The following is a 27,500-nucleotide window of genomic DNA, read 5'->3' on the forward strand; positions in this document are numbered from 1 at the left end:
GTTGTAATTGTGATTTTGATAGTGATTGTGATTGTGGTCGTGATTGTGATTGTGATTGTGATCGTGGTCGTGGTCGTGGTCGTGGTCGTGGTCGTGATCGTGATTGTGATTGTGATCGTTATCGTTATCGTGATTGTGGTCGTGATCGTGATCGTGATCGTGATCGTGATCGTGGTCGTGATAGTGATTGTGATTGTGATTGTGATTGTGATAGTGATTGTGATTGTGATTGTGATTGTGGTCGTGATTGTGATTGTGATAGTGATAGAGATAGTGGTTGTGATAGTGATTGTGATTGTGATTGTGATCGTGGTCGTGATCGTGATAGAGATAGTGATAGTGATAGTGATAGTGATAGTGATAGTGATAGTGATAGTGATGGTGATAGTGACTCTGGTGCCCTGTGTTGTAGTTCGTGCCCCTCATCGTGGACGTGTGCTGTAAGCTGGTGGAGGAGCGAGGCCTGGAGTACACGGGCATCTACAGGGTCCCCGGGAACAACGCCGCCATCTCCAGCATGCAGGACGAGCTCAACAAGGGCATGGGCGACATCGACATCCAGGACGACGTGAGAGACCTCCATCACTCACTCTCTCTCTCTCTCTCTCTCCCTCTCTCTCTCTCCCTCACTCTCTCTCTCCCTCTCTCTCTCTCTCTCTCCTTTTGTCTGTCCGTTTTTCTCTGTCTACTCATCCCCTTTCTCTGACCCTCTCCCTGGACTCCCGTCTGACTGTCATCCCCCCCCCCCCCCCATCTTCGACAGAAATGGAGGGACCTCAACGTGATCAGCAGCTTGCTCAAATCATTCTTCCGGAAGCTTCCTGAGCCTCTCTTCACTAACGGTAAGAATTGAATCTAACTTCCTTTTCACTGGTTATAATTGTAGGATCCCATCAAGGTGCAACTGCACCACCTAGTGGCCAAATCTAAAACCTACACTCATTCACAACTCACAGCACTATTGTATTTAATGGCTTGTTTTATGTGAGGTTTCAAGTGAGCATTTCATTGTACTGTACGTGGTACCTGTATCTTGTACATATGACAGATAAACATCCTTGAATCCTTGAACTTATTTCATTCAGTTGACTCTTTGTCAGGGTGTCTAACTTGATATTTTCCTGTGTAGATAAATATTCAGACTTCATAGATGCCAACAGAACAGAGGATCCCGTGGAACGACTGAAGGTGTTGAAGAGACTGGTGAGTTCAAACGGTCGTTTCTCATATCAGCTCGGGTTTACCGTGCCGCAGACCAGACTAACGTTCAACTCCCCTCAGCTTCACGAGTTACCGGACCACCACTACGAGACTCTGAAGTTCCTCTCTGCACATCTGAAAACGGTGGCCGAGAACTCCGAGAAAAACAAGGTAGGTTCAGCATCATCTCGTCAGACGACGCTAGCGTGCGCTAGGATTCTCTTTTCCGCTTTGCCGTTTAGATTTTCAGCGCAGCGTGAACGTGTCTGTCCGTGTATGCCGTGTTCCACACTGTTCTCTCTCTGGGCGTGTTGTAGATGGAACCAAGGAACCTGGCCATCGTGTTCGGGCCCACTCTGGTGCGAACCTCGGAAGACAACATGACCCACATGGTGACACACATGCCCGACCAGTACAAGATCGTAGAGACGCTCATCCAACACGTGAGTGTTTTCATCCTTGGCTTCAGCGTGGCTGTAATCTGTTTTGAGGGCTTATAAGTGAGTAAGTACAGTAGAACCTCGAAGATCCGAACCTACCGGGAATGACGGTCGTTCGGATCTCTGAAATGTTCGTAACTCTGAAGGTTATCCCAAAATAGCCTCCCCAAATTTTTGAAAATATAATGTGTATTATATTGAATCGAAAAGACACTTACATGCACTCAGATAACCATAGGCTACAGTACAAGCCCTTTTCCATTATTTTGAAGCGAACTAACTCCTGATAGTAGGCTATTAGCCCCTCGCCTAGTCGCCTTCAGAATAGGCATAACCTATTTAAATCAAAAACAAATGTCCGATAATATAGCCTAAAGGATAAACAGGCTATCATTTTACCGTTACTTTTTCTGTCAGGATTTGATGCGCCGTAAGTTTGGTGCTCATTGCCTGTTTTGACCCCGTTCGGTTGACCGAGTTGTTCGGATCTCTGAGGTTCGGATCTTCGAGGTTCTACTGTACTAGGTACTTACTGTAGCATGCGATAGGTAGTATGTGGTGTTATTGTGTGGAGTTTTAGTTAGTATATTGTTTTTTATACTGTGAATTAGGATGATTTTATTCTTTGTTGTCATCAAGCTGCCAAGGGCCAACAGATGAAAATTAGCCTGGTGGCTAAATCTGGCATAACATTGGATGTTAAATGTTCATTAATATGCACTGTCCCTGTTTAAATAAATACATGTTATTAATCTTACAAACAACAGAGTATAAATGCGTGTAGCTGTTTAATATTGATATGGGAGCAGAACGCACCGTCGATGATGCGCTGTTAATTCCCCCGGATCAAAGCGGACGACTAATTCCCTGTGTTTGGTCTCTCTTCCAGTACGACTGGTTTTTCACCGACGACGGCAGTGGCGAGCCAGTGGTGCGTTATCCGCGACATCACTTCCTGGGACGGTGACTCCCACCGTCCCTCCCGTCTGACTCTCTTGTCGCTCGTTACGGTCTAGAACGTTCTCTGTCAGTTCCGCGCGTGGATGACCTCCCCTCTCCCCTCTCCTCTCTTCGCAGACGGCGTCCCGGCAGGAGAACGCGGTGGAGTCGCAGCCCGTGCCCAACATCGACCACCTGCTCACTAACATCGGTCGCACGGGGGCGTCGCACGGGGAAGTGTCAGGTAACGCGCGTCCCGGGCCGGGACAGAACCTCTGTGGTGGTGGGTCAACCTTCTCTGTCCCTCTCTGCCTTCACGCTGGCGCCCGCCGTCTTTAGCCTCATAGGCGGACTGTATCACACTGTGACGTCTGATGTGAAGTCTTGATAAATGATGGTGCTTTCTTCTCGAGAGAGAGAGAGCTTCCTCCTTGCTTCGTTGGCTGCTACCGTGATGAGATACAAATGTCTAATGGCTGATCGTCACGCCTGTGTGGGTTTGAGGCAGCAAACTATATTTTCGCCCCTTCTCCAACTGGGTGATTCCATAGCTCCCAATGGAGAAGGGATAAAATAGTTTGCCTTATCTTTTCATTTTCGCTTTCTTTGACTTTCAGAACTTCCCTTTTTACGTTTCTCGTTTTAACTCGGAGCTTTGAACTCAGAAAAGATTCTTTAACGTTTTCTTGCGTTTCTCTCTCCCTTCGATCGCCTCCCTTTTCCGCTTAGCCTTGTTTTGTTTTAGTCTAACTCCACCCGGCTGGGCCGTCTGTAACTCCACCCGGCTGGGCCGTCTCGTCTGTTCCCTGTGACTTCCCTTCCTCCCTCTGGCTTTGTCGCCTGCTGTTGACATTAACGCGCCGTGCTCTCTCCCAAAGACCACAGACGAGATCCCACGGCGAAAGAACACCTCTGATCTGTCTGTCTCTAGTCAGGCCCTGTCTGATCTGTCTGTCTAGTCAGGCCCTGTCTGATCTGTCTGTCTCTAGTCAGGCCCTGTCTGATCTGTCTGTCTCTAGTCAGGCCCTGTCTGATCTGTCTGTCTCTAGTCAGGCCCTGTCTGATCTGTCTGTCTCTAGTCAGGCCCTGTCTGATCTGTCTGTCTCTAGTCAGGCCCTGTCTGATCTGTCTGTCTCTAGTCAGGCCCTGTCTGATCTGTCTGTCTAGTCAGGCCCTGTCTGATCTGTCTGTCTCTAGTCAGGCCCTGTCTGATCTGTCTGTCTCTAGTCAGGCCCTGTCTGATCTGTCTGTCTGTCTAGTCAGGCCCTGTCTGATCTGTCTGTCTGTCTAGTCAGGCCCTGTCTGATCTGTCTGTCTGTCTAGTCAGGCCCTGTCTGATCTGTCTGTCTCTAGTCAGGCTCTGTCGGGTGTCCTAGAGTCGCCTGTCCCAGCACTCACACGTGATGCATGATCTTGACACAGGCCAAGTGGGAGGAGTCTACCACGCCATGATGTCACTGGTGGACTCTATAGTGTCCGTGATGGACAGCTGGAACTGTAGGAAGAAGGAGGACTGTTGCCCCCAGTGTAGCTGCCTAGTCTGCAGAAACCCTCGCTTCTCGTGAGCGTGAGAGAGAGAGAGAGAGAGAGAGAGAGAGAGAGTAACTGCCGCTTCAGAGACAAACGGTGAAACGCGTTTGAGACCGAGAAAACGGTGAACAGGGGAGGCAGCGCAGCTACACGGTACGGTCCACACGGCGCCGTAGGTCTGTTCTCAGAGTGTACCCGACACAGACCGGTGCTACTGTTTGAAAGACTCTCCGCTGTCTCTCCTCACTGTCTCGCAAGCTTGCCAACAGGAGAGATAGCCATGGTACTGTATGGCCCCTTCTGGTTTCTACCTCACCAGTCAATGTGCACTCGCATACCGTGCCGCCATTTTGTCCTCAAGGGGTTTGGAGGGGGGCTTGGCTATGTCACAAAAAGGCTTTAGTAGTCACACAAGCTCAAATTTAGTTTTGAATATATGAAAGGAGACTAAAATATACAGTATAAACACTGATGAATGATTAAGTAGGGCAGCAGTGGATTGATAGTAGTTTTTCCCTTGCTGTAGTTCTCTCATGTAGCGTTCTCTCTGTTCATAGCTGGCCCCTCTGTGACCCCCCTGTCATGTCCAGCCTCTTGGTTCATTCCATAGTCGTCTCTGTCCTCACTGCTGTCACTGTGTCACTGTTGTCGTGGCAGCACACGCCACCGTATTTTGCGTTCCTCACATATCCTCTTCGGGTCAACTAGACTCTCCTTCTTTCTCTCTCCCTCTATCTCTCCCTCTCTCTCTCTCTCTCTCTTTTCTCTCTCTCTCTCTCTCTTATCTATCTCACGAGGCCAGCTTTAGCAAATTAGTCTTTTCACACATTTATAGCACACTAGCAGTTACTACTTTAAGGGAATCGGGATGCTTCATATTTCCTGTAAGGTAGCCAGCACCATAACTCCAGTGCTTTTGGCCACATCAGAGAAAGAATACTGTCACTGGCATTTGTTGTAGATTAAAACTCTACAGTTGGACTTGGTTTACTCGTTTTGCATGGCACATTCTACCATCATCCTTTCCATCTGTTTGCTGTTGTAAAATGTTTCTGTTGGTCTTCATTACCACAGTTGCACTCAGAATCCCGTTGGATCTTAACACGTCTCTTTAGAAAAGTCCCAAGGCCTGGCCTGGCGAGTGTATTTCGTTGTCTCTACTGTGACGTCGAACACACACACACATGCACATTAATTCGCCAGGCTTCTGCGTGTGTGTGTGTGTGACGGTGTGAGGGTGTAGGAAAGCTCATGGCACCATGATGGATCTGAGTGTAACGCGGAGCTCGTTTGTCCCTGTGTGCATGGCCTGCCGCCCCCCCCCTCCCCCCGCCCCGTCATCCACTGTTTCTGTCATCCCTCCCAGCCGCCATTCCGCAAGTCTCTCCCCGCCCGGCGCCGTGTCTCGTCCGTGGTCACCGTCTCTACCTCCCACACTTTCTGACCACCATCATGGTCCTCTCTCTCTCTCTCTCTCTCTCTAACTCATAGCACACGTTCATGGGATGTTTTGGGTGTCTTCTTTAAGATGGTATTTCGTAGTCTAACTTGTGCCTCTCTTCCTTTTTCTTGCAGATTCACCCACTAGTGATTCAGCTAAATGGAAGGTGAGTGTGACTCAGGCCCTCGTGGACGCGGCGGCCACGTAGCTGAGCGCAGGACAGGACAGGACAGGACAGGACAGCGGGACAGATCAGAGAGCGCTGTCCACCGAGCCGCAGTTCCCACGGGTGTCAGGGCACGCCAGGCGGCGTTTAGTCTGTGAATATCGAACAGACAAAACAATCAGTCTAAACACAGCCTTTCATGTTCAGACATCAAATGCGTGTGTACGTAGTTTCAAACAACATTCTATTTTATGTTTTGTTGACTCGAAATAAGCTCAGCTAGTTCACGCAGCGCTAGTCGTGTGAGATTCAAGGAGGAGGAGTCCGGAGTTAGCGAGAGCAGCTGCTTCGTCGCCGTCAACCTGCCGTCATCACAGGGCTCCATCGCTCAGCTTTGCCGCTTATCCGCTCCCGAACGTCAGGCTCCCCTAACGCAGGCTCCCCTAACGCAGGCTGCCCTAACGCAGGCTTCCCTAACGCAGGCTCCCCTAACGCAGGCTCCCCTAACGCAGGCTTCCCTAACGCAGGCTCCCCTAACGCAGGCTCCCCTAACGCAGGATGCCCTAACGCAGGCTGCCCTAACGCAGGCTGCCCTAACGCAGGATGCCCTAACGCAGGATGCCCTAACGCAGGCTCCCCTAACGCAGGCTCCCCTAACGCAGGCTTCCCTAACGCAGGCTTCCCTAACGCAGGCTCCCCTAACGCAGGCTTCCTTAACGCAGGGCTACCGAACGTCAGGCTCCCCTAACGCAGGCTTCCCTAACGCAGGCTCCCCTAACGCAGGCTCCCCTAACGCAGGCTTCCCTAACGCAGGCTGCCCTAACGCAGGCTTCCTTAACGTAGGGCTCCCGAACGTTAGGCTCCCCTAACGTAGGGCTCCCGAACGTCAGGCTCCCCTAACGCAGGCTTCCTTAACGCAGGGCTGCCGAACGTCAGGCACCCCTAACGTAGGGCTCCCGAACGTCAGGCTCCCCTAACACAGGCTCCCCTAATGCAGGCTTCCCTAACGCAGGGCTCCCCCTAACACAGGGCTGCTTCAGAGTGCTGCTGCCGCTGTACCACTGCGGCTGCTACCATTGAACAGGCTGGCATGGTCACAGCAGGGCTGGCATGGTCACAGCAGGGCTGGCATGGTCACAGCAGGGCTGGCATGGTAACAGTTGTCTTCACTGTCACTGTGACTGTCACTAACAGTCCTCTCTCTGTCCACCCCTTATGTCTGTGGTGCTTTTTGGAGGAGCAGGTGGCGTTGCGAGGAGACCACAGTGCTCAGGCAGGGGGCTAGAGGGGGGGTGGTGGGGGGGTTCAGTGCTTTATCTCTGCTCCCGTTACATTTTACTACGGATGTATTGATCGTCTCTCTCTCTCTTTTTCTATGATCCATCTGGCCTTCTCTTTCTCCGTCTCTCTTTCTGTATCCCTCTCCTTCTCCCTCTCTCTTCCTCTCTTTCTCTCTTTCTCTCTTCTGCTCTTTCTCTCTTCTGCTCTTTCTCTTTCTTTCTCTTCCTCTCTCCTTCTCTCTCTCTCTTTCTCTCTCTCTCTCTCTCCCCGCAGGGTTCCTGGGGCTCAGGGAAGGAGCAGTGCAGCCGAGAGCTCCTGGTCTCCTCCATCTTTGCTGCAGCCAGCCGCAAACGAAAGAAGGCCAAGGAGAAGCTGCAGCCTAGCAGCTCCGACGACGACCTGGACGCCACTTCCCTCCAGAAGGAGGGTGTCCCCGGACCCCAGAGGCCGCAGCAGCAGCAGAACCACCAGGGTTCCCCGGAGAACCGCGTCGCCGGTCCCGACGCCAGAGAGCAGCCGCGGGCCGAGGAGAACGCCAAGTGGGAGCACAGGAGCTCGTTCTCCCTGAAGGAGAAGCCGTCGTCAGGGCAGCCCTCCCCAGCGCCCTCCCCCTCCCCCAAACCCTCAGGCTCGCCCAGCTTCATCTACCGCACGGCGCCCGCGGGGAAGTCGTCCCTGTCGGACACGCCGTCCCAGCTGGAGGAGACCACCTCCGACCTGGGGACCATGAGCTCCGGGGCGTCGGTGCCGAGGGCGCGGCCCAGGAAGTGGACGTCGGGGGCCGCGCCCGACTTATCGGCGGCGGGGGGCAGGGGGGCGGGGGCGTCGGCCGGGGCGGAGGTGAGCTCCATCACCTCCGACTACTCCACCACCTCCTCCATCACCACCTTCCTGACGGGGGCGGAGTCAGGCGTGCTCAGCCCGGAGCCGCAGGGCGGTGAGGAGGCGGACGACGAACGCAGCGAGCTCATCAGCGAGGGCCGGCCTGCGGAGACGGACAGCGAGAGCGACTTCCCGTTGTTCGCCACTCCGCCGCCGGGCGCCCAGTCCACGCCCGCCTCAGAGCAGCGGACCCGGGCCGAGCGCGAGGAGGAGCAGGAGGAGGCGGAGCCTAAGGCGGGAAGCGCGGGCGGGAGCCCCGCCCCCAAAGCGGAGGCCCGTCGCTTCTTCCCGTCGCACCGGCTCATCGAGTTCGACACGCTCTCCCGGAGGCGCTCGCTGCGTCAAAAGACCGACAGCGAGTCCTCGGCCGAGGGCGGGGCTGGCGGCGGCGGCGAGGGCAGGGCGGAGTCGTCGTCGACGCGTCTCTCCCGCGTCCTGGAGGTGATGAAGAAGGGGCGGTCCACCGGCAGCCTTAGCTCCTCCTCCCGTAGCGAGTCGGAGCGGCCGGCCGAACCCGCCGCCTGGCGCGTCAAGATCACCGAGAGGCTCAAGTTCCGGCTGCGCGCGTCCGCCGACGACATGTTCGGCGCCCAGAAGAGCCGCGCCTCCGGAGAGACGCGCGGCAGGAGGAAGAGCATCCGGCGCCGGCACACCATGGGCGGGCAGCGGGACTTCGCCGAGCTGGCGGTCATCCACGACTGGAGGGAGCAGGGCGGCGTGGACCAGGCGGCCGAGCTGTCGGCCGTCGACCGCCTCCGGCCCAAGTGCTCCTCCCAGGACTTCTCCATCCGCGACTGGATCGCCCGCGAGCGCTGCCGGGCCGGGGGCTCCGCCGAGTTCGGCCCCGAGCCGGCGTCCAGGGCGGCGCCCGGGGAGGACAGGGCGCCGTGCCACGCCCCGCCGGCCCCCCAGAGACCCTCTCCGTCCACCCCCGCCAACCCCCAGCCCCCCCCGGCGGGGGACCAGGTCAACGGAGGCGGGCTGCAGGCGGGCAGGAGCAAAGCCGGCCTGAACCTGGGGGCCGACACGCACCCACACAAACTGTCCGGGGCGCAAGTGGTCCGCTCGAGATTCTACCAGTATCTGTGAACCAGTGAGGCTGTTTTAAGGGTGTGAGTGTGCATGTGAGGAAGAGAGAGAATGGGAAGGGTGAACGAGTGAATGTAGATATTTCAGCTATGGTTACTGCACAATTTTTTATTTTACAAATATATATTATATATAAACTGTATATCTACTGTACATAGTGTGTATAGTCTCATAAGAAACGATGTAACTGGAGCAAAGCTAAGAGATGTTTGTCATCTCATTTTCATTGAGGTGATGACTTTACTGGAACAGTATCCTCTTTTGAGATCAAACCCCAGTAATAAGCAAGGTTTGCAACACTACAGTAGGAGAATAATATTAATTGCTGGTTTTGTGCGAATGTGAGAAAAAACATTTCCTTAGAACACTAATCAATGGACGTTGGGCTGGACTAATGCACATCAACGTTACTAATACTGAACAATAACTCATTTACTCTACAAGAGGAAGACTGTTTTTCCCTAAGCAGATTATGGCTCAGTTCCTCCTGTTATAACGGATATGAAGAATGTCATACTCTTTGACTAACACAGTTGCTTGTGACAATAATTGTCATTTAAAAACAACCTGTACATATTCTTTTCTGTACTTGAAATATGTTTATATGTTTTTTAGGGCTGCTTTCTGAGCCGTGCACTGTGGGAATGTATTTTTTACAGTGCTCCACACCGGTCAGATATTTCGCTTGTGGGACAGGAGGACTATAGTTGTTTTAGCAGATACATAATGATCACACCTAATCATGAAGTATTGATGCTTTAGGTAATGGTATGCCTGGTACTACACTTCTTATTCCAAAAGTCCTATTATAGTCCAAAAAAGTACCTGTTTTTTTAAAAGTCTCTATGAATCATGTTTCGTTCTTCACAGAAGAAAAAAAGTGCCTGTTTTTTAGTTGATTTCTATGTATAAGGTACCATGCTTTTTTCTTTCCACAATTGTCTTTAAAGACATGACTGAATCTCATGAAATAGAAAAAAAACTATTTGTTTACTGTTTTAAAAAGGAACACCATGCAAAATCAAAGCTTCCGATTCCAAGGCATTCCAGTATTTTAGGGGTCCGCATTTCTCATCATAACTTGGAAAGGTTTGTTAAATCAGAATATCTCCATACTTCACTTTTTTCCTCCATTCTGTTATTCAAGCACAGTCAAAAGCATGGTTACTTATAACCTGGGAGAAACTGAAATGTTCATCTCTGAGAAATGTTCATCTCTGAACGCTGCATGAAACAATGTTTCCTGAACAGTGAGCATCTCGTCTGTGTGAAGAAAAACAAGGGGTTTAACACCCACCCTCAAGAAACACTGGAAATAAATCATCTTAATTGATTGACTTTGTCCAGTTAATTTTTGCTACGTAAATTATCGTCTTATTTACAGAGTTCCCCAACCACCCTGGCCCTCGTGTGAGGTACGTAGGCTACAGAATCAACGTCAACGCACAGTACCGTGGAGGAGGGGAGTAGCCCAGTGGGCGGCCATGGCTAGAGCTCAAGACCGGGCCAGGCCACTTGACAATCATTGCTACAGTTGTGCACTTGAGCAAGACACTTAACCCCTAAACACATCTGCTAAATGACGAAATTATAATTGTTGATTGGGGTTTACCAATAATAATTCATCTTATGATGTTATTGATATTACAGGGTGGTTAACAGATGTGTGTATCAGTAGGTAAACGGAATGCTGAGTAATGGCATCGGAGGATGAAGGACACGACACATCTGGCCGACGAAGCAGGGGGTAGTCTGTCATCACTATCATGTTTGTGAATGCAGCACACTGCAATGCCACTCATACACAGGCTTACGGTACATGCATTAATGAAGTCAACGACGCAAATTCAGCCGAGGCACGTACGTCACGGCCGGGGGGTCAGCAGAGGTTAATCAGTCACGCATGACGCAGCACCAGCTGACTGTAGCTGTCATAGCATTGGTCAGCTCACTAGAGCGCATGTATTTAAGCTGTCAAAACATGTCATTGTTCGCGCTTGCCTTTACTGCTGGTTGTGCATTGCATGCTCGCCCCACCTGCTCCTCCTGCGTATGTCGATGTCGTCTGTTGTCATCGTTGCTCTCTGTCCGGGGTAGTTTGCAGGTATTCCACCAGCGTCGGCCGGTGGATGCCAGAGTAGCCGCTAGCTGGTCTCTGTGGCTTTCCATGGCGGGCGCCATGGACGCAGAGACACGAGGCTGTATCTCCCGCGGAACCCACGAAGCGTCGGCCCGTGGGGGCCAGGGACTATAATGTACAGCAGTCCTCCTGTGGCACTCTTTGACGGTCTTAGTGGGCTGAGTTACCTCCGAGCGTCTTCCCGATCGCGGCCCACTCTGATCGTCATTGAGGCAGGGGGCTAGATGCCGTTCCCCCTTCCTGGCTCTCTGGGCCGGGAACACCTAGATTGCCTCCCCCTGCTAACGCGCTTTCCACGCCGGTGGAAGGCAGGGGGCCCCCCGGACAGAGCACACCGCCAAAAATTCATATGCATGTATCATGCCGCTTGTATAATAAATGTTCAAATTTGACAAAAGTGATCTCGTCTGAATGAATTAAATGCAACAAGGCCTTCTCCTTACTTGAGAAGGTCTAGGCCTCTGTTGGAATCAAAATCAGACTATTGCACAATTCTCAAAGTGAACAGCAGAGGGCATAGTCAGTAGGCTATATTCTACTGACAGTTCTGTTGATAACAGAAATTGAAATCTTTAAATATATACATATTTATTAATCACAGCTGATATTGTTTGCGTTTTGGGAGAACTAGATTAGCTAGGCTATACTAAATATAGGTAATTACACTACACATAGTATGAGGAATCCCTAACACAGCTCTGATGGTACAGTTCACAATATCCAAGATTCTGCAATATCTATATTCCGTCCGACCCTCTGATAAACACCTCATTCCTGAACATTTTTCAAGTGTCATCTTAAATGTCTTCTTACGAACTTCGTAAGACCAAACCTAAGAAAGATCCCTGCCGGATTCATGGGGAACATGTTCCCCCCAAAAAAGGGTTCTATGTTCCCCGGGTCCTATGTTCCCCCCGAAACGCGAAAGAAAAACGCAATTATGACATCGCATGTTCATGCCAAAATGGGCAGATTATGCACCTATTTTAGAAATTTTATATTTTCACCGCAATAATCGCAGAATTCTGTGCAAAATATGCGAGTCATGATTTCATACCCGCATTTTTTCACATCAAGTTTCAAAAATGTTGCGCATATCGCCTCAGTAGGCTAGGCTACCCAAAGCAGCTCTGACTATAATGTAGCCTAGGCTATTCTAGATTGTAAGGCTATAGCCTACTATTGGTTTTATGTCAATGAATGGAAAAGCTGCTATGCCTTCGTGAAGTTGACAGTGTCCCAGTCCAAACCCATCCTGCTGTGAGTTGGGATGTTTGCAATCTAAACATCAACCAGATGACCGATAGCCTACTGTAATTGGTAGAGACTTTTATTGATTTGTGAGTAACATTATTTTGTGTGCTGGTTCTGTCCTTGCTATAACGTATATAACGTCGAATAACGTCAGCTGCCTATATTTGCTATTATTGTTATATTATCAGCTCGTCAGCATGAATACTAGCTTTGGGATTAGTTTGAACCAGTATAGTTGTCTAGAAAGCCAGCACCACATTGCCCTACAGCATGTCACAATTCCAGATAATAGATGATCATTATAGCTGCAATTGATTAATCAGCTATACCCCAAATGTCTGACGACGCTGAAGTTAGAACCCGTTTCTCAGAACCCGTTTGGAATTATCCTGTCCACCTTAAAAAAAGGTTCAAATCGGGATTTAATCAAGATTAAAAGAAAACTATCCAAAATGTCACAGGTTCTATACTACACAGTGGTAGTAGACCCATTCGATATATTCAACAGAGCTGGCCCGCCTTTGACTGATGCGATTGGTTCAAATTTCGATCTCGCATAGGCTACCATTGGTTTACACCCATGGTTTACACCCCAGAGGTAGCGGAAGAGTTGAACACCTATCCATGGGCAGTCTACAGTGTAGGCATATAGACCTAGAAAATGCATATCTTCTTCCTGCTAATTTGTTGCGCTCTATCAACAACTTGCTCGTCTGGAAAAAGGAACGATGGACCTATTATTGGTGAGTTGGATGGTAGGCTAGGCTATAGGATACAATTTATCTGTCCCAAATCGATTTCTTGTCCTTTGTTGACTACGGAGAGATCGATAACATTTCAAATTGGAACCCGCTCTTCCCCAGGTGTGTTGGCCCAGGAGGCGTACAACCCCGAGCCGCACAGGACCTCTTACGTACGTGCGTCGTATGTCAAATTCCTGGAGTCAGCCGGAGCAAGGGTCGTCCCTGTGATGTAAGCTATTTCCCAAATCTTTATTTTGAGTTTCCCACAGGCTTGAAAGATACGGCGGTGGTAGCACTGACACGTTAAGCACACTTAATGTAAAGGAAACGCAGTGAAAGTGATCTTCTTGCGTTGTGTAGTTTAGGGTAAATCGCGATACCAGCGTTGACCACCACTCAATGGTTTATTCTGCAACAGCATGGAAATGTCATTCCGATCACCAATCACCACACATCCACATCAATTGCACGCACACAATGCAACCTTATTCCCGAATGATTCTACTCTTTGTAGTAGCCTTTAACTTAGTTTGTTAAGTTGTAGCCTACATGATTTGGGACTGGGCCCGTCATTTGTGACTGGATGGTTGATATTTACGACAGACAGTCAAATAAGTTACACACTTAACATTTATTTTGGAACACCCAGCCCGTTTACTGGCATTTCGTTTTGGCAACTGATAAGATATTAACGCACAGCACACTTGAACAGTGATGATACTAAAAATATAGAAACAGTCATGTTATGCTACCACACATAGGTACAGTAAACACAGCAATATAACCTACATGCTATGGAATTCAACATGCTTTGGGGTTATGGAAGTGTATAGGTTATACAGTATCATTAAATGTTAATGCAAATTGGGATTGCATTTTCATTTCCCACTTGTACCTGCATTATTTGAGTCAATGTGAAAATTCAAATTCAATCATGTGATTTTGTTATTTGTTGATGAGTAGACTTAGACTATAGGATTAGCCTAGTACAAAGACTGTCCCAACATAACTACTGTATGGCCATATTTGCCAGGTATTTAAGTGCTGATTTAAACATCATCTTCATTTTAAAGGATCAACCAGACACTGGAGGAGTACAAAAAACTATTCAACTCCATTAACGGGTAGGTGTCAACATGTCTGCCATGTCCTTGTTATAAGGTTACAAGACGTTACACACAGTGGCAGGTGTGACAGTGGTTTTGCTATTGTTCATACAGTAGAACTGGCTTTCATATCACATTGGAACCTTCCACTGTGAATACCTGAGACTGCACCAGAGACTTTGAGAAATGAAATAAGCAATGCTTGGGAAGTGTTGCTTTGTACATGTCTCAGTGCTTAACGTAATCCTCAAAACTGAATGATCAAGTTAATCCTTCCCCTCTAGAATACTGTACCCTGGTGGTTGGGCCAGCATAATATCATCAGGCTATGCCACGGCCGCCAGAGCCTTCTATGATCTCGCTATTGAGGTAGGAATGTTATGTTCCCAAGCCGAGTCTTCTCAGCAGGAATGTGAGAAAGATGGGTTACTCTGAATGGGAATATTCCCCATATGGATGTCTTTCAGGCCAACTCGAGGGGTGACTATTTCCCAGTTTGGGGCACCTGTCTTGGCTTTGAGGAACTAATGTATCTGACCAGTGGTGTGAATCTTCTGTCCCGTACCAACACCAGCAATATGGCACTGCCTCTGGTCTTTACCAACGGTATGTATGGTCTACTGACTCTTCAGCGGCTCTGCTTGAAGATAGACTTTGTTGTTTATGTTTCTAGGCTGGAAGCCTCCCTTTGTTTACAACTATGTCATACTAGAGTCCACCTTTCATCTGTTGTACCACAACATGTTCTACCACACGTACAGTACACACATGTGAGAAGAGAACGGTTATACTGGCAGTAGTGTAGCATGAGTTTCCATTCCCAGAGTCCAAGGACAGTAGGCTGTTCAAAGGCTTCCCAGCAGAGCTGGTGGATGCCCTGGCTACAGAGCCCATCACCGAGAACTCTCACAAGTGGAGTATCAGCACGGAGGTAGGAACACAGTGACATTGTTCACCAGCACCAGAGACTCATGGGAAATCATTTTGTCTGCCTGCCATGTGCTGCTCCCCCTGTAGTAGCAGCGCTTCACTGGCTTTATGACAGTAGTATAATGACAATGTCTGATTTTGTCATCCTGTCCCAGAGCTTTAACAGCAATACGGAGCTGACAAAGTTCTACAAAGTCCTGTCTACAAACACAGATGGGGCTGTTGAGTTTCTTTCAACTGTAGAAGGTAAAGCACAGCTAAAACTGTTTGCCGACGGAAAAATGTTACTGCTACTAATGTGCATCCCCCCCCCCCCCCCTCTAGCCTATGATTATCCTATCTATGGAACCCAGTGGCACCCTGAAAAGAATGCGTTTGAATGGACGAGACCCTACATCCCCCACTCCCCATCTGCTGTCAAGACCACCTTCTACACGGCTGACTTCTTCGTCAATGAAGGTCTGAACACCTTGCAAACCTATTTCTGTTTCATCTGAAAACACTAAAACACATATCTGCATATGTGATCGTTGATTCCACTGTCATTTCCAACAGCCAAGAAGAACTTCCACAGATTTGCCAACGTGGAGGAGGAGAGGAACGCCCTTATCTACAATTTCAATCCGGTTTACACTGGAATGAAGTCTGTCTTTGAACAAACATACTACTTCTGATGTTTTTAAGTTATGACGTGTAAGACGCCTTTAGTTGTTTAATTACAATCTTCAGAGTTCTTTGTTCAGTAGTTGAAGTCGAATCAATAAGGCACTAGTAACCGGTTCCAATGCAACAGGCTTTATTGTTTGTACAGCAGTAACAGACAGTAACACCGATGGGCTCTCGAGAGATATCTCACACGACTGACTCGTGACAGCGTCTTATATACCTTTTCATACAGTGTTATCTGATGAACAGTCTGAGAGCACCTGTCTTCCCACGCTATGTTGTTCTACTGTTTTCTTGCCTGAATCAATGTTATCTGATTTTAATATAATGTTTCAATTTCTCATTTCCACGTTTCTTTTTGTGATAACACCTGCTTTCCCACGATGCTCCTTGTGACTCCCCCTCCCTTATAAAACTCTCCTGATAATATTCTGCTGCTCTGGCCTGACTGACTGACAATAGACATCTATAATATCATCTTGATTAGAACAAAGGGTTGAGTCTAATTAGGGCCTGATCAAATTAATACACGACAGTTACAACAATGTGTATAGTTTCTATTTGATTACAATTCAATTGTATTTTAATACTACTGTAAGGTGATTCCGTAGCAACCTGTATTATGGTTGATTTTTATATTTTCATAGAGGCGTTAGTCATTTCATTTGAAGACAGTGAATACTCAGATTTTTGACTGAAGTGGTCTCAACAAAAGTAAGAGCTACAAACTGTACGATGATAAAATAGCTTTTTATTCTAACATTTACCTTCATGCCACATTGTCATTTGCCATCAGTTGTCCATTATTCTGCTTTGTGTACCAAAGTCAAAAGCACCTTGAATAAGTCCTTTGTCATGATCAATCTCTGGCATCAGGGAATTCACTGTGGAGTCAGGGACCGCAACAGGACAACAGAAATGAATATTCCAATGTACAGTAACTTTCAAAATGCTTTATGCACAAATAACACTCAGATATTTAGAGACTAAAATTATATTTGAATAACATTTACACAACAAGCTGACGAGACAGGGATCTCAATCACGGTACTTTTGGAAATGGATTTATGCAAACCAGTAAAAAAAAACATTCAAGATGTCAAAAATACTATGCTGAATTTGAGCTACCAAAAATGGCATTGAGAACTTCTGAACATGCATTGAGAACATAACACAAATGAGCATTCGAATAAAATCAAAACATTCATAATTATAATGTAATAAATAAAAACAAAATTCATAATTGTGCCTGTGATGTCTTGTGATTGTAAGGATTGTGTTGCAGATCCTACACTACCTTATATACAAATACAATACTTGGGCAATTTGTATACTACAACTATTACTTCCACAGTCACATCATGTTGTATGACCTTCAATACTGAGGTAAACAAAAAAAGGACAAGTAGAAAGTGATTCATGTGTACAGTGCATCTGGTATTCAAGTAATCATATCCCTTCACTTTTTCCACATTTTATGTTACAGCCTTATTCCAACATGGAACAGAATAATAATATACTAAATTCGACACACAATACCCCATAATGCCAAAGTGAAAAAAAGTTTTTTTGTTTGTTTTTTGTTTAAATTTTTTTGCACATGTATTAAAAATAAAACACAAATATCACATGTGCATAATTATGGATTGACATCCTTTACTCAATACTTTGTTGAAGCACCTTTGTTATCTCGGCTGTGTGCTTAGGGTCGTTGTCCTGTTGGAAGGTGAACCTTTGCTCCAGTCAAAGGTCCAGAGTGCTCTGGAGCAGCTTTTCATTAAGGATCTCTGTACATTGAACGCTGGAGCTCTGTCAGTGACCATCAGGTTCTTGGCCCCCAACTGCTTAGGTTGGCTGGACAGCCAGCTCTAAGAAGAGTCCTGGTGGTTCCAAACTTCTTCCATTTATGAATGATGGAGACCACTGTGGACCTTCAATGCGGCAGAATTTTTTTTGTACCCTTCCCCAGATCTGTGCCTCGATACGATCCTGTCTCGGAGGTCTACAGACAATTCCTTTGACTTCATGGCTTGGTTTCTGCTCTGACATGTGCAGTCAACTGTGGGATCTTATATAGACAGGTGTCTATATAAGATTTCCAAATCATGTCCAATCAATTGAATTAACCACAGGTGGACTTCCAAGTACTGTAGAAACATCGCAAGGATAATCAGTGAAAACAAGATGTACCCGAGCTAAATTTTGAGTGAATAGCAAAGTGAGTGAATACTTACAGGTGCATCTCAGAACATTTGAATATTGTGGAAAGTTCATTATTTTCTGTAATTTAATTAAAAAAGTGAAACTTACATATAATATAGATAGTAGAATTTCAAATATATTATTGTGTGTAGAATTTTGAGCGATTTAAAAAAAAATCAATTTTGGAATAAGGCTGTAACATAACAAAATGTGGAAAAAGTGAAGGGATATGAATACTTTCCGGATTCACTATATATCTGACAAGAGATGACCGATAAATTCTCATGAGCTGTAACACCATGATGACCAGGCAGCTACTGTATACAATATTTTGGCATTATATTTTCATCTGTATATTTGGAGGTGAAAAGATGGACCGTCTTTAGACTGTTTTATCAGTGTGTTTGTTATTAGCCATTTTGTATTTCCTTTCCACATGGGGAGTCCTTAAAAACAACATTTTGCTCCCAAAGTAAGGCACAGTGACTAAATTAAGTTTATATGCTTCCATTATGTGACGCACACAAATAAGGGAAAGGATTGGTAACATCTAAACAGCAAGCAATGTTGATCAGAAACCCGGGACTTCTGTTCACTCACTTCCTCCTCTAGTCTTGTCAGGCTGTCAATGAAGTCTTTACACAGTTGAAATACATACTTGAGGCTACGAAAAGATTCCAAGATCAAGACAAACTTGAACACAGAAAAAAAAAAAAAGTCGTATACTGAAGTGAATGTTTTTCATGTGCTACTTTACATTGACACAAGCACGGTCTGGTAAAAGTCTTCACAATGTTTCTTTTTTTTTGGAAAAACAGTTACACTGCTGCTCTGCACCAATCACTGGCCAGTCCTGTCACTCTCATCCGTCGCTGCTCACGTGGAGTCGGGACATTCTAGTTCCACTCCAAAGTTTGTGCTATAAAGTTACCCCTCTTGCTCACGGATCGGCGGTAGATTACAATCCCGGGAACTTGTCTGTCAAACACGGACCAAACAGGACGACGGCCATCTTTGAAGAAAAAACAAACAAAAAACCTTCCAACACGTGTACACGTTCCGAAGGCGGAGCATCAGTCGGAGGTCACTCATTTCAGTCTTAATCGACGTGCCGGATCGGTCGGGTTCGCGTCGACGGCAACGGGGCTGTCGTTGAAGATCTCGCCGGTGGCGGGAGGGAGGCGAACGTGGAGAGAGGGAGGAGAGGAACGAGGGATGAGGCGAACGAGGGATGAGCGGATGAAAGCAGGCGTCTGCTAGAAGGCAGTCTGAGGTTCAGCATGCTGACATGGAGGACGACTGCATGAGTAAAACCACAGCGGGGGGCGGGGCTGAAAACAGGAGGTTGCATATAGTGTGGAAACTGAGGCGGGGGGGGGGGGGGGGGTCGAGGCATTGTGCTTGAGGGGTGCAGAGGGGGGGGGCAAGGTTTGGGCGTGGCCGGGCCGGGCTAACCCTCTTCCTCGCTCTCCTCCTCCAGCCTCTCCTCGAACACCTGGTCCGGTAGCCTGAAGCACTCCTCGAAGAAGTTGACCAGCGACTGGCTGAGGTGCAGCCGCGTGGCCTCGCTATGGAAGAAGTGTCCCTCATCTGGATAGATCTGAGAGGACACACACACACACACACACACACACGTAAGTTAAATGCCAAACACCAAATGCTTCATATCTCAATGGGATTAGCTGGTGTGCTAATTCAAGCCTCATAAATAGGTTTATAATCTCATTTAATGAGCCCTTGTTAGGCGCAATCCCTGGACCACCGCTGTGGGACCGCTAACAGCCTCAGGGTTCCATCTCCTAGAACACAGAACCCAGCACACGGCCCAGCACGGGAACCAACATCACTGCCATCAGATAATCTTCCCAAGGAGAGAATGTTCTGTGAATTTACACTTTGACTTTAGCGCCAGATTACAAGGGCAGTATGCAGTTTGTGAATTCCTGTTAGACTTTGTAAACATTTTGGAAGATTTTGAAACATGCAACTGACAAAATCCCCGGCTTCCCTTCAGGCCTCCCTCTAAAGCCCCTCCAAACTGGGGGAAACCCAATGACCCTCGCTAGACAGGCAGGTAGGTTGACAGGCAGGTACGCCATCCAATCATTTCAAGTTGGCAACTCAATTATTATACGCACTTACAATCCTGTGACTTCTGAGCATTTTATTTATTGATTGCTGTCAGGATGTAATGAAAATTGAATATACAGTAACCAAAAAAATATAAGCAAAAGTGTTTCTGAGCCAAACTGCATACTCTTAGTCGCTTGTTTAGAAAGGAGGTGAGTTGTGGTACACAGACTACCTACGTTAAATGCAATTATTGTAAGTCGCTTTGGATAAAAGTGTCTGCTAAATGACTGTAATATAACGAGTATTTTGGGGTGTTACATTCTTACCTGTAGAGTATAGTTGGCCTTTTCATTGATAAGATGGCCGATGAATTTGGCTGTATGCTGGAAATGGACTTTCTCTGTCAAGAAACAGTGACAATGTTATTTATTTTTGGGGGGGTTGTTTCTTACAAATCTCTCTCTATACACAATCACTTTTGTTTGGGGAAATTAAACCGTGTTCGAGGTTGCCGTACCGTCAGCCGTCGGGTGGATGATGAGAAACTTCTTGTCGAGGAACTGAGACGCCCTGTGGGCTAGACTAGCCATCTGAGGAGAGAGAACAGCCCAGAAATCAACGTAACGCACAACCAGAAACCTGGGCTGCGTTCCGAATCGCATACTTCTACTTCTTACTACCAGTACCTACTACAGCTGCCCTTAGAAAGTAGGTACTTTGCAAGCAGTAGGCATCCAATTGGGACATACTACCTTGTCATAACATTGCGCCTTGAAATTTGCCCACATCCGTCGCTGTCCATAACGCGACATTCGTCTACAGCTGTCACGACTCGCACATGTGACGCACATTTCCGCTGCGCACAGGATTGTGGGTCAGAATAGCCAGAAAAGCCTGCTGGCTTGCATACTGCAAAATACGACCGGATGTAGTAGGACATCCTGGTATTTTTGCCGTACTGCATGTGGCATACCATGTATTGGGACATACTACATCCTGTTTTGGCATACTATATAGTAGGGTAGTATGTGATTCGGAATGCAGCCCTGGTCCGGTGTGAAGGGAAGGCGGAGTCATGCACAGGAGCGCCGGCCGTACCGAGAAGGCTCTTTTGTCAGGCTTGGGCAGACCCAGGTAGCGCTCCGAGAACGCCGAGGCTGGAAGACCAGGAAACAGACGATTAGCGAGGGAATGAACACACCCGTCGCCCTCAGACGCGGGGCTGAAAACTTGATTTCACACTGAAAAAGCGCGTTTGATACAAACAGCGCAGGAATGTGGATGTCACGCTCACAACCTTTCATTTTTAAAAACAACATATTTAATCATAGCGGCAAATGAAACACGTACAGCATCAGAGACACTGTCTCACTTCCTGATGCTGCTGCAGAGAAATGGACGCTGGTCTCTAAAGTAATGACATGATTGCACCTGCATCTGCTTCAATTTACACTTTCTCTCCCTCTCTCTCTCTCTCTCTCTCTCTTTCTCTCACACACAAATTACTATCATCTCACGTTGTAGCTGAGGTGTGGCAGATATGGTGGCAGTCTGCTGATTCTAGTGTCGTTACCATGGATTTTATATACCACTCTCGTTAAGGTGATGATAAAAGACTCACTCACAAATACACACACACACACACACACACACACACACCCACCCACGTGCATGAAGCCCTCTGCTGGGATAAGGACCAAGGTCACAAATGCTGGCATTCACCATCATAAAACACACACACACACACACACACACACACACGCACACACAGCCCTTACCGTATAACTCAAAGTCGGTGATGGGAGAGAGGACGGCTCCACATTTCACCGGGGAGTCCTCTGCGCTGACTAACAGGCTGGTCACGTACCCCCCATACACCTGAAACACACACACCACACATCACACACACACCACACACACACCACACGCACATCACACACACATCACACACACACACAACACACACACCACATGCATATCACACACACACATCACACACACACATCACACGCCCATCACACACACATCACACACACATCACACACACTTCACCACAGGCTCTGCTGGGAGAGAGGCAATCTGCACCGAGACCTCATCCCCAAACCAGTCTCTCTCAGACCAGACACCCACACCCCCAGAGCAGAGAATCAGAGCACCTCGCAAAAACGCCCCTACCTTTCCATATGCTCCGATCCTGGTTGGATCGACGTACGGTTCTTTTGACAGGATACTGAAACAGACACGAGTTATTATTTAACCTCAAACCGGGCACAGTCAAACCCAAACAAAGAAATCCAAACAGCGTGTTGCTATGACGATGTACAGTATAAGATTAGAGGTCGCCATGGCGTCAGCGAATGGGAACCATTCAATAAAAACACTGACCTCCTACGTAGAATCTGTAACATCATCTGTGTGTAGGGTTGGAGGTATCTACCTGGGCTGCATTTCCCAGAGGCATCGTAGCGCTACGCTCATCTTGGCGCTACAATGAACGCCGTAGCTTACGATGCCTCTGGGGAACTCAGCCCTGGTCTGTGTGGAGGTATCTACAGTACATTTGAGAAAGCAGAGAACTGGCACTCACAGAATGAATAGTAATTATTATTAATTTTTTCTTGGGCACACAGAGGCGTTTCAGCCTCATATTGATGTGCTGATGGTGACACATTCTGATAATGGCTTAAGGCTGAAGCACGTCCGTTTACCCGAGAAATATAATATAATATATTATAATGACTATTTCTTCTGAGTGGCGGTTCTCTGCTTCTTCACCTCTCCCTCCTACCAGCGCTGATACTACTCTCTAATATAGGAGTCATGCTCACCTTCCCACTTCACCATACAGGAATCTACAGTACCTGTGTAGAGTGTAGGGGTGGAGATATCTACCTGGGCTGTGTGTAGGGGTGGAGATATCTACCTGGTCTGTGTGTAGGGGTGTAGATATCTACCTGGGCTGTGTGTAGGGGTGTAGATATCTACCTGGGCTGTGTGTAGGGGTGGAGATATCTACCTGGTCTGTGTGTAGGGGTGGAGATATCTACCTGGGCTGTGTGTAGGGGTGGAGATATCTACCTGGGCTGTGTGTAGGGGTGGAGATATCTACCTAGTCTGTGTGTAGGGGTGGAGATATCTACCTGGTCTGTGTGTAGGGGTGGAGATATCTACCTGGTCTGTGTGTAGGGGTGTAGATATCTACCTGGGCTGTGTGTAGGGGTGGAGATATCTACCTGGTCTGTGTGTAGGAGCGGGGTGGGGATATCTACCTAGTCTGTGTGTAGGGGTGGAGATATCTACCTGGTCTGTGTGTAGGGGTGGAGATATCTACCTGGTCTGTGTGTAGGGGTGTAGATATCTACCTGGTCTGTGTGTAGGGGAGTAGATATCTACCTGGGCTGTGTGTAGGGGTGTAGATATCTACCTGGTCTGTGTGTAGGGGTGGAGATATCTACCTGGTCTGTGTGTAGGGGTGGATATATCTACCTGGTCTGTGTGTAGGAACGGGGTGGGGATATCTACCTAGTCTGTGTGTAGGGGTGGAGATATCTACCTGGTCTGTGTGTAGGGGTGGAGATATCTACCTGGTCTGTGTGTAGGGGTGGAGATATCTACCTAGTCTGTGTGTAGGGGTGGAGATATCTACCTGGTCTGTGTGTAGGGGTGGAGATATCTACCTGGTCTGTGTGTAGGGGTGGAGATATCTACCTGGTCTGTGTGCAGGGGTGGATATATCTACCTGGTCTGTGTATAGGGGTGGAGATATCTACCTGGTCTTTGTGTAGGGGTGGATATATCTACCTGGTCTGTGTGTAGGGGTGGAGATATCTACCTGGTCTGTGTGTAGGTGTGGAGATATCTACCTGGTCTGTGTGTAGGGGTGGAGATATCTACCTGGTCTGTGTGTAGGGGTGGAGATATCTACCTGGTCTGTGTGTAGGGGTGGAGATATCTACCTGGTCTGTGTGTAGGAGCGGGGTGGGGATATCTACCTAGTATGTGTGTAGGGGTGGAGATATCTACCTGGGCTGTGTGTAGGGGTGGAGATATCTACCTGGTCTGTGTGTAGGAGCGGGGTGGAGATATCTACCTAGTCTGTGTGTAGGGGTGTAGATATCTACCTGGTCTGTGTGTAGGGGTGGAGATATCTACCTGGTCTGTGTGTAGGAGCGGGGTGTAGATATCTACCTGGGCTGTGTGTAGGGGTGGAGATATTAACCTGGTCTGTGTGTTGGAGCGGGGTGGAGATATCTACCTAGTCTGTGTGTAGGGGTGGAGACATCTACCTGGTCTGTGTGTAGGGGTGGAGATATCTACCTGGTCTGTGTGTAGGGGTGGAGATATCTACCTGGTCTGTGTGTAGGTGTGGAGATATCTACCTGGTCTGTGTGTAGGGGTGTAGATATCTACCTGGTCTGTGTGTAGGGGTGTAGATATCTACCTGGTCTGTGTGTAGGGGTGGAGATATCTACCTGGTCTGTGTGTAGGGGTGGAGATATATACCTGGTCAGTGTGTAGGGGTGGAGATATATACCTGGTCAGTGTGTAGGGGTGGAGATATCTAGCTGGTCAGTGTGTAGGGGCAGAGTGGAGATATCTACCTGGTCTGTGTGTAGGGGTGGAGATATATACCTGGTCAGTGTGTAGGGGCAGAGTGGAGATATCTAGCTGGTCAGTGTGTAGGGGCAGGGTGGAGATATCTACCTGGTCTGTGTGCAGGGGCGGGACGGAGATATCTACCTGGTCAGTGTGGAGATATCTACGGGTCGGGGTCAGATGTATCTACCTGAGGGCCTCCAGCTGGTCCTTCTCCTCGAACACGCCCAGCTTCCTCTGGACCTGGTGGAGCAGGTTGGTGCCCTGGAAGCCGCTGCCGCGCCCGTCGAAGCGCGCCACCACGGCGCCGAAGCTGCTGACCAGCACAGTGGCCCAGTCCAGCTGGAAGCGCTCCGACACCGTCTGGCCACCGGGGGTGCCGTCGCTACGCGGGCAGAAACCACATTAAAGCCTCATTATGTCAAAGTGGTGCTGATGCTGTTATGACACTGGGCTGTGAGTGAACGCTTGTCTACGACGGAACGACTGATATGATCTCAGGTCCTCACTGTGCTGGTCTAGTACAAGGTCTGATTTATAGAGATTTTGAAAGAAATTATTTATTGTGACTTATTTTACCAACCAAGGTGTGTGTGTGTGTGTGTGTGTGTGTGTGTGTGTGTGTGTATGTATGTGTATGTCTGTGTGTGTCTGTGTGTGTGCACTGTATGTGTGTGTTTGTGTATGTCTGTGCATGTGTGTGAGTGTGTGTTTGTGTCGGTGTGTGTGTCTTTGTGTGTGTGTCTGTGCATGTGTGTGCTGGTGTGTGTGTGTCTGTGTGTGTGTGAGGGTGAGACAGAGGAGAGGGTTACTAATGAACCAGCGAGGTGGGGGCGTGACATTCTCGTTAGTAACAGTGTAATTACCGCCAGAGCGAAGGGCAGAGATGTGTTATCTGACTCATGACCTCCCCTGGTGAAGGACCAGCTCCACATGTGGGAGTGGGGACTGACGCATAGGACTCATCCAATAGGGCTTCTGATACAGTAGGTGTGTGTGTGTGTGTGTGTTTGTGTGTGTGTGTTTGCGTGTGCGTGCATGTGTGACTATAGCCTACTCACACCAGGAGCAGCAGATACTGTAGGTGTGTGTGTGTGTGTGTGTGCATGTGTGTGTGTGTGTGTGTGCATGTGAGGGTGTGACAGAGGAGAGGGGTACTAATGAAACTGCGAGGTGGGGGGTGATGTGTATGTGTGTGTCTCTGTACAGAGGTGTATGACCTGTGTGTGTGTGTGTGTGTGTGTGTGTGTGTGTGTGTGTGTGTGGGACATCAGCATACTCACACCAGGAGCAGCAGGGGGTAGTGTGAGGTGTCCAGGAAGCTGGCAGGTTTGAGGATCTGTATGGTCAGGGCTGCCGTAGGAGACAGACACAATCAGACACAAGCCCAGCGCTGTCTGACTCTAGTCCACTGGCGTGGTTTTTACAGCAGCGCTAATCTCAATCCTGTGGTGTTAATGGATTATATGTAGTAGTACTGTATCACATACTGTAATCCTCAATGTTGATCTCCTTGTACTCCACTTTGGGCATCTGCATGGAGTCCAAAATCATCCTTACATTGTCGTTGGTCTCCAGGTCATACACCTCTGTACGGAGACACACACACACACACGTGCGTGCACATACACACACACGCACGCACACACACATACAGTATTAACATTACAAACCACATGAATTACTCTAATCATAGCTGGTCTGTCAGACTTGTTTGGACCTGGCAGGGAGGTCAGAGGTGATCTGATGAACATGTTCAGTGGAGGAAGCAGGACTTATCAACACGGCACAACGCCAGACAGAATGGAACAGCAGAGTAGAGCAGAACAGAGGGAAATCAGCAGGAAAACGCCCAGACAAGGCTTGAGAAACACAGACAAAGCTCTACGTTCAAGGTCCAGGGGTTGGTTGGTTCCTGAGGTCCCTCGAGTCAAAACAGACCTGGGAATAACTACCTGTAGGTAGTCTGCTCCTGGACCATGGAACAAGTTTTAAGAGACGCTCAAATTGGACGCCTTAGTCTCCTTGAGCAAACTCAAAAAGGTGATCATTGATGAGTCGAGGTCTGTGCATGTTTTAAATAATGTTGCCATAACGTTATCAGTTGAATGTATACAATGAATTGATGCATTACAGTTTTATTATTGTTCATGATTTTGAAATTTGAAGACTTTGTAACCAGGGCGTCATCGCAAATGAGATCTGGTCTCAATGGGTTTTCCCCTGGGTAAATAATGGTAAAATAAAAAAATAAAAAAGATGACTGCCAAATCAATTGAGACTTTTAGCAGCGTGACACGATCAGGGAACTAGCTGTACTTGAAGTTGTAGTCGCGTGTGTGTGTGTGTGCGTATGTGTGCGCTGTTTGAGGACAAGGCTCTTGTTGTCTGACTAGCGGACTCATAGTTAGCGTTGACCAGGCTCTCGTCCAGAGCTTCTGGTGGAGTACGAGGCAAACCGAACATCGGAATAAGGCCTTGTTATTCCCTCACAAAAAGCACCGCACATCCCCATCAGAACGTAGCAAAGCCGGATTATAAACGAGGTTTTTAGACGTCCTGATTGAGCTCCCGTCCGACCGGGCTGGTTGACGGCGCTCTGCTCCGCTGTTCTACGCGCCGCCACAGCTCTCCCGTCTTTACATGATGAAATCACAGTGAGTAACTTAGTTATAGTGCATTTATTGCCAGTGCGAAGGTTATGTTTTTCATGGGGACAAGCGTCAGCGGAGTAATTTAATCAGTGTTGCCGGCAGACTGGGCAGGGGTTTGTAAACAGTGACTCAGCAGACAGCTGACAGCACAGTTCTCCTGTAAACAGA

At 48.1% G+C, this 27,500-nt stretch overlaps 3 protein-coding genes across 5 annotated transcripts in view; 2 read left to right on the forward strand and 1 right to left on the reverse strand.

Moving 5' to 3' along the window:
- The window catches only part of arhgap21a (Rho GTPase activating protein 21a), a 109,778-nt gene extending 99,476 nt beyond the window's left edge, over positions 1 to 10,302 (forward strand). For all 3 annotated transcript variants that reach the window (XM_084443298.1, XM_084443296.1, XM_084443297.1), the window contains 9 exons: positions 413 to 568; positions 764 to 842; positions 1,130 to 1,203; positions 1,282 to 1,371; positions 1,518 to 1,643; positions 2,530 to 2,571; positions 2,718 to 2,823; positions 5,685 to 5,716; positions 7,271 to 10,302. In XM_084443298.1, coding sequence (XP_084299424.1) covers positions 413 to 568; positions 764 to 842; positions 1,130 to 1,203; positions 1,282 to 1,371; positions 1,518 to 1,643; positions 2,530 to 2,571; positions 2,718 to 2,823; positions 5,685 to 5,716; positions 7,271 to 8,968 — 2,403 coding nt within the window. In that variant the 3' untranslated portion in view covers positions 8,969 to 10,302. The remainder of the gene's footprint in view (positions 1 to 412; positions 569 to 763; positions 843 to 1,129; positions 1,204 to 1,281; positions 1,372 to 1,517; positions 1,644 to 2,529; positions 2,572 to 2,717; positions 2,824 to 5,684; positions 5,717 to 7,270) is intronic.
- A 2,668-nt stretch (positions 10,303 to 12,970) lies between these two features.
- ggh (gamma-glutamyl hydrolase (conjugase, folylpolygammaglutamyl hydrolase)) lies at positions 12,971 to 16,967 on the forward strand. The gene is made up of 9 exons (XM_084443665.1): positions 12,971 to 13,105; positions 13,226 to 13,334; positions 14,179 to 14,229; positions 14,496 to 14,580; positions 14,679 to 14,817; positions 15,036 to 15,142; positions 15,297 to 15,387; positions 15,466 to 15,600; positions 15,697 to 16,967. The coding sequence occupies exons 1-9, from the start codon at positions 13,024 to 13,026 to the stop codon at positions 15,813 to 15,815; spliced, it is 918 nt and encodes a 305-aa protein (XP_084299791.1). The 5' UTR covers positions 12,971 to 13,023; the 3' UTR covers positions 15,816 to 16,967.
- A 2,492-nt stretch (positions 16,968 to 19,459) lies between these two features.
- The window catches only part of dpp6a (dipeptidyl-peptidase 6a), a gene marked incomplete at both ends in the record, with an annotated part of 159,119 nt that continues 151,078 nt past the window's right edge, over positions 19,460 to 27,500 (reverse strand). Inside the window, 9 exons of the mRNA XM_084442827.1 lie at positions 19,460 to 19,609; positions 20,409 to 20,482; positions 20,600 to 20,672; positions 21,181 to 21,239; positions 21,861 to 21,960; positions 22,258 to 22,312; positions 24,869 to 25,063; positions 25,962 to 26,031; positions 26,169 to 26,267. Of these exons, the coding sequence (XP_084298953.1) occupies positions 19,460 to 19,609; positions 20,409 to 20,482; positions 20,600 to 20,672; positions 21,181 to 21,239; positions 21,861 to 21,960; positions 22,258 to 22,312; positions 24,869 to 25,063; positions 25,962 to 26,031; positions 26,169 to 26,267 (875 nt within the window). The remainder of the gene's footprint in view (positions 19,610 to 20,408; positions 20,483 to 20,599; positions 20,673 to 21,180; positions 21,240 to 21,860; positions 21,961 to 22,257; positions 22,313 to 24,868; positions 25,064 to 25,961; positions 26,032 to 26,168; positions 26,268 to 27,500) is intronic.

Source organism: Borostomias antarcticus, assembly GCF_949987555.1.
Source record: "Borostomias antarcticus genome assembly, chromosome: 9".
Classification (NCBI taxonomy): Eukaryota; Metazoa; Chordata; class Actinopteri; order Stomiiformes; family Stomiidae; genus Borostomias; species Borostomias antarcticus.

Excerpts from the sequence above, each read along its gene's own strand:
- ggh (XM_084443665.1), top strand. The coding sequence starts at position 13,024 with ATGCATATCTTCTTCCTGCTAATTTGTTGCGCTCTATCAACAACTTGC. Across the intron at positions 14,581-14,678 it reads TCTATGATCTCGCTATTGAG|GCCAACTCGAGGGGTGACTA; the intron begins GTAGGAATGTTA and ends GATGTCTTTCAG. Across the intron at positions 15,388-15,465 it reads GTTTCTTTCAACTGTAGAAG|CCTATGATTATCCTATCTAT; the intron begins GTAAAGCACAGC and ends CCCCCCCTCTAG.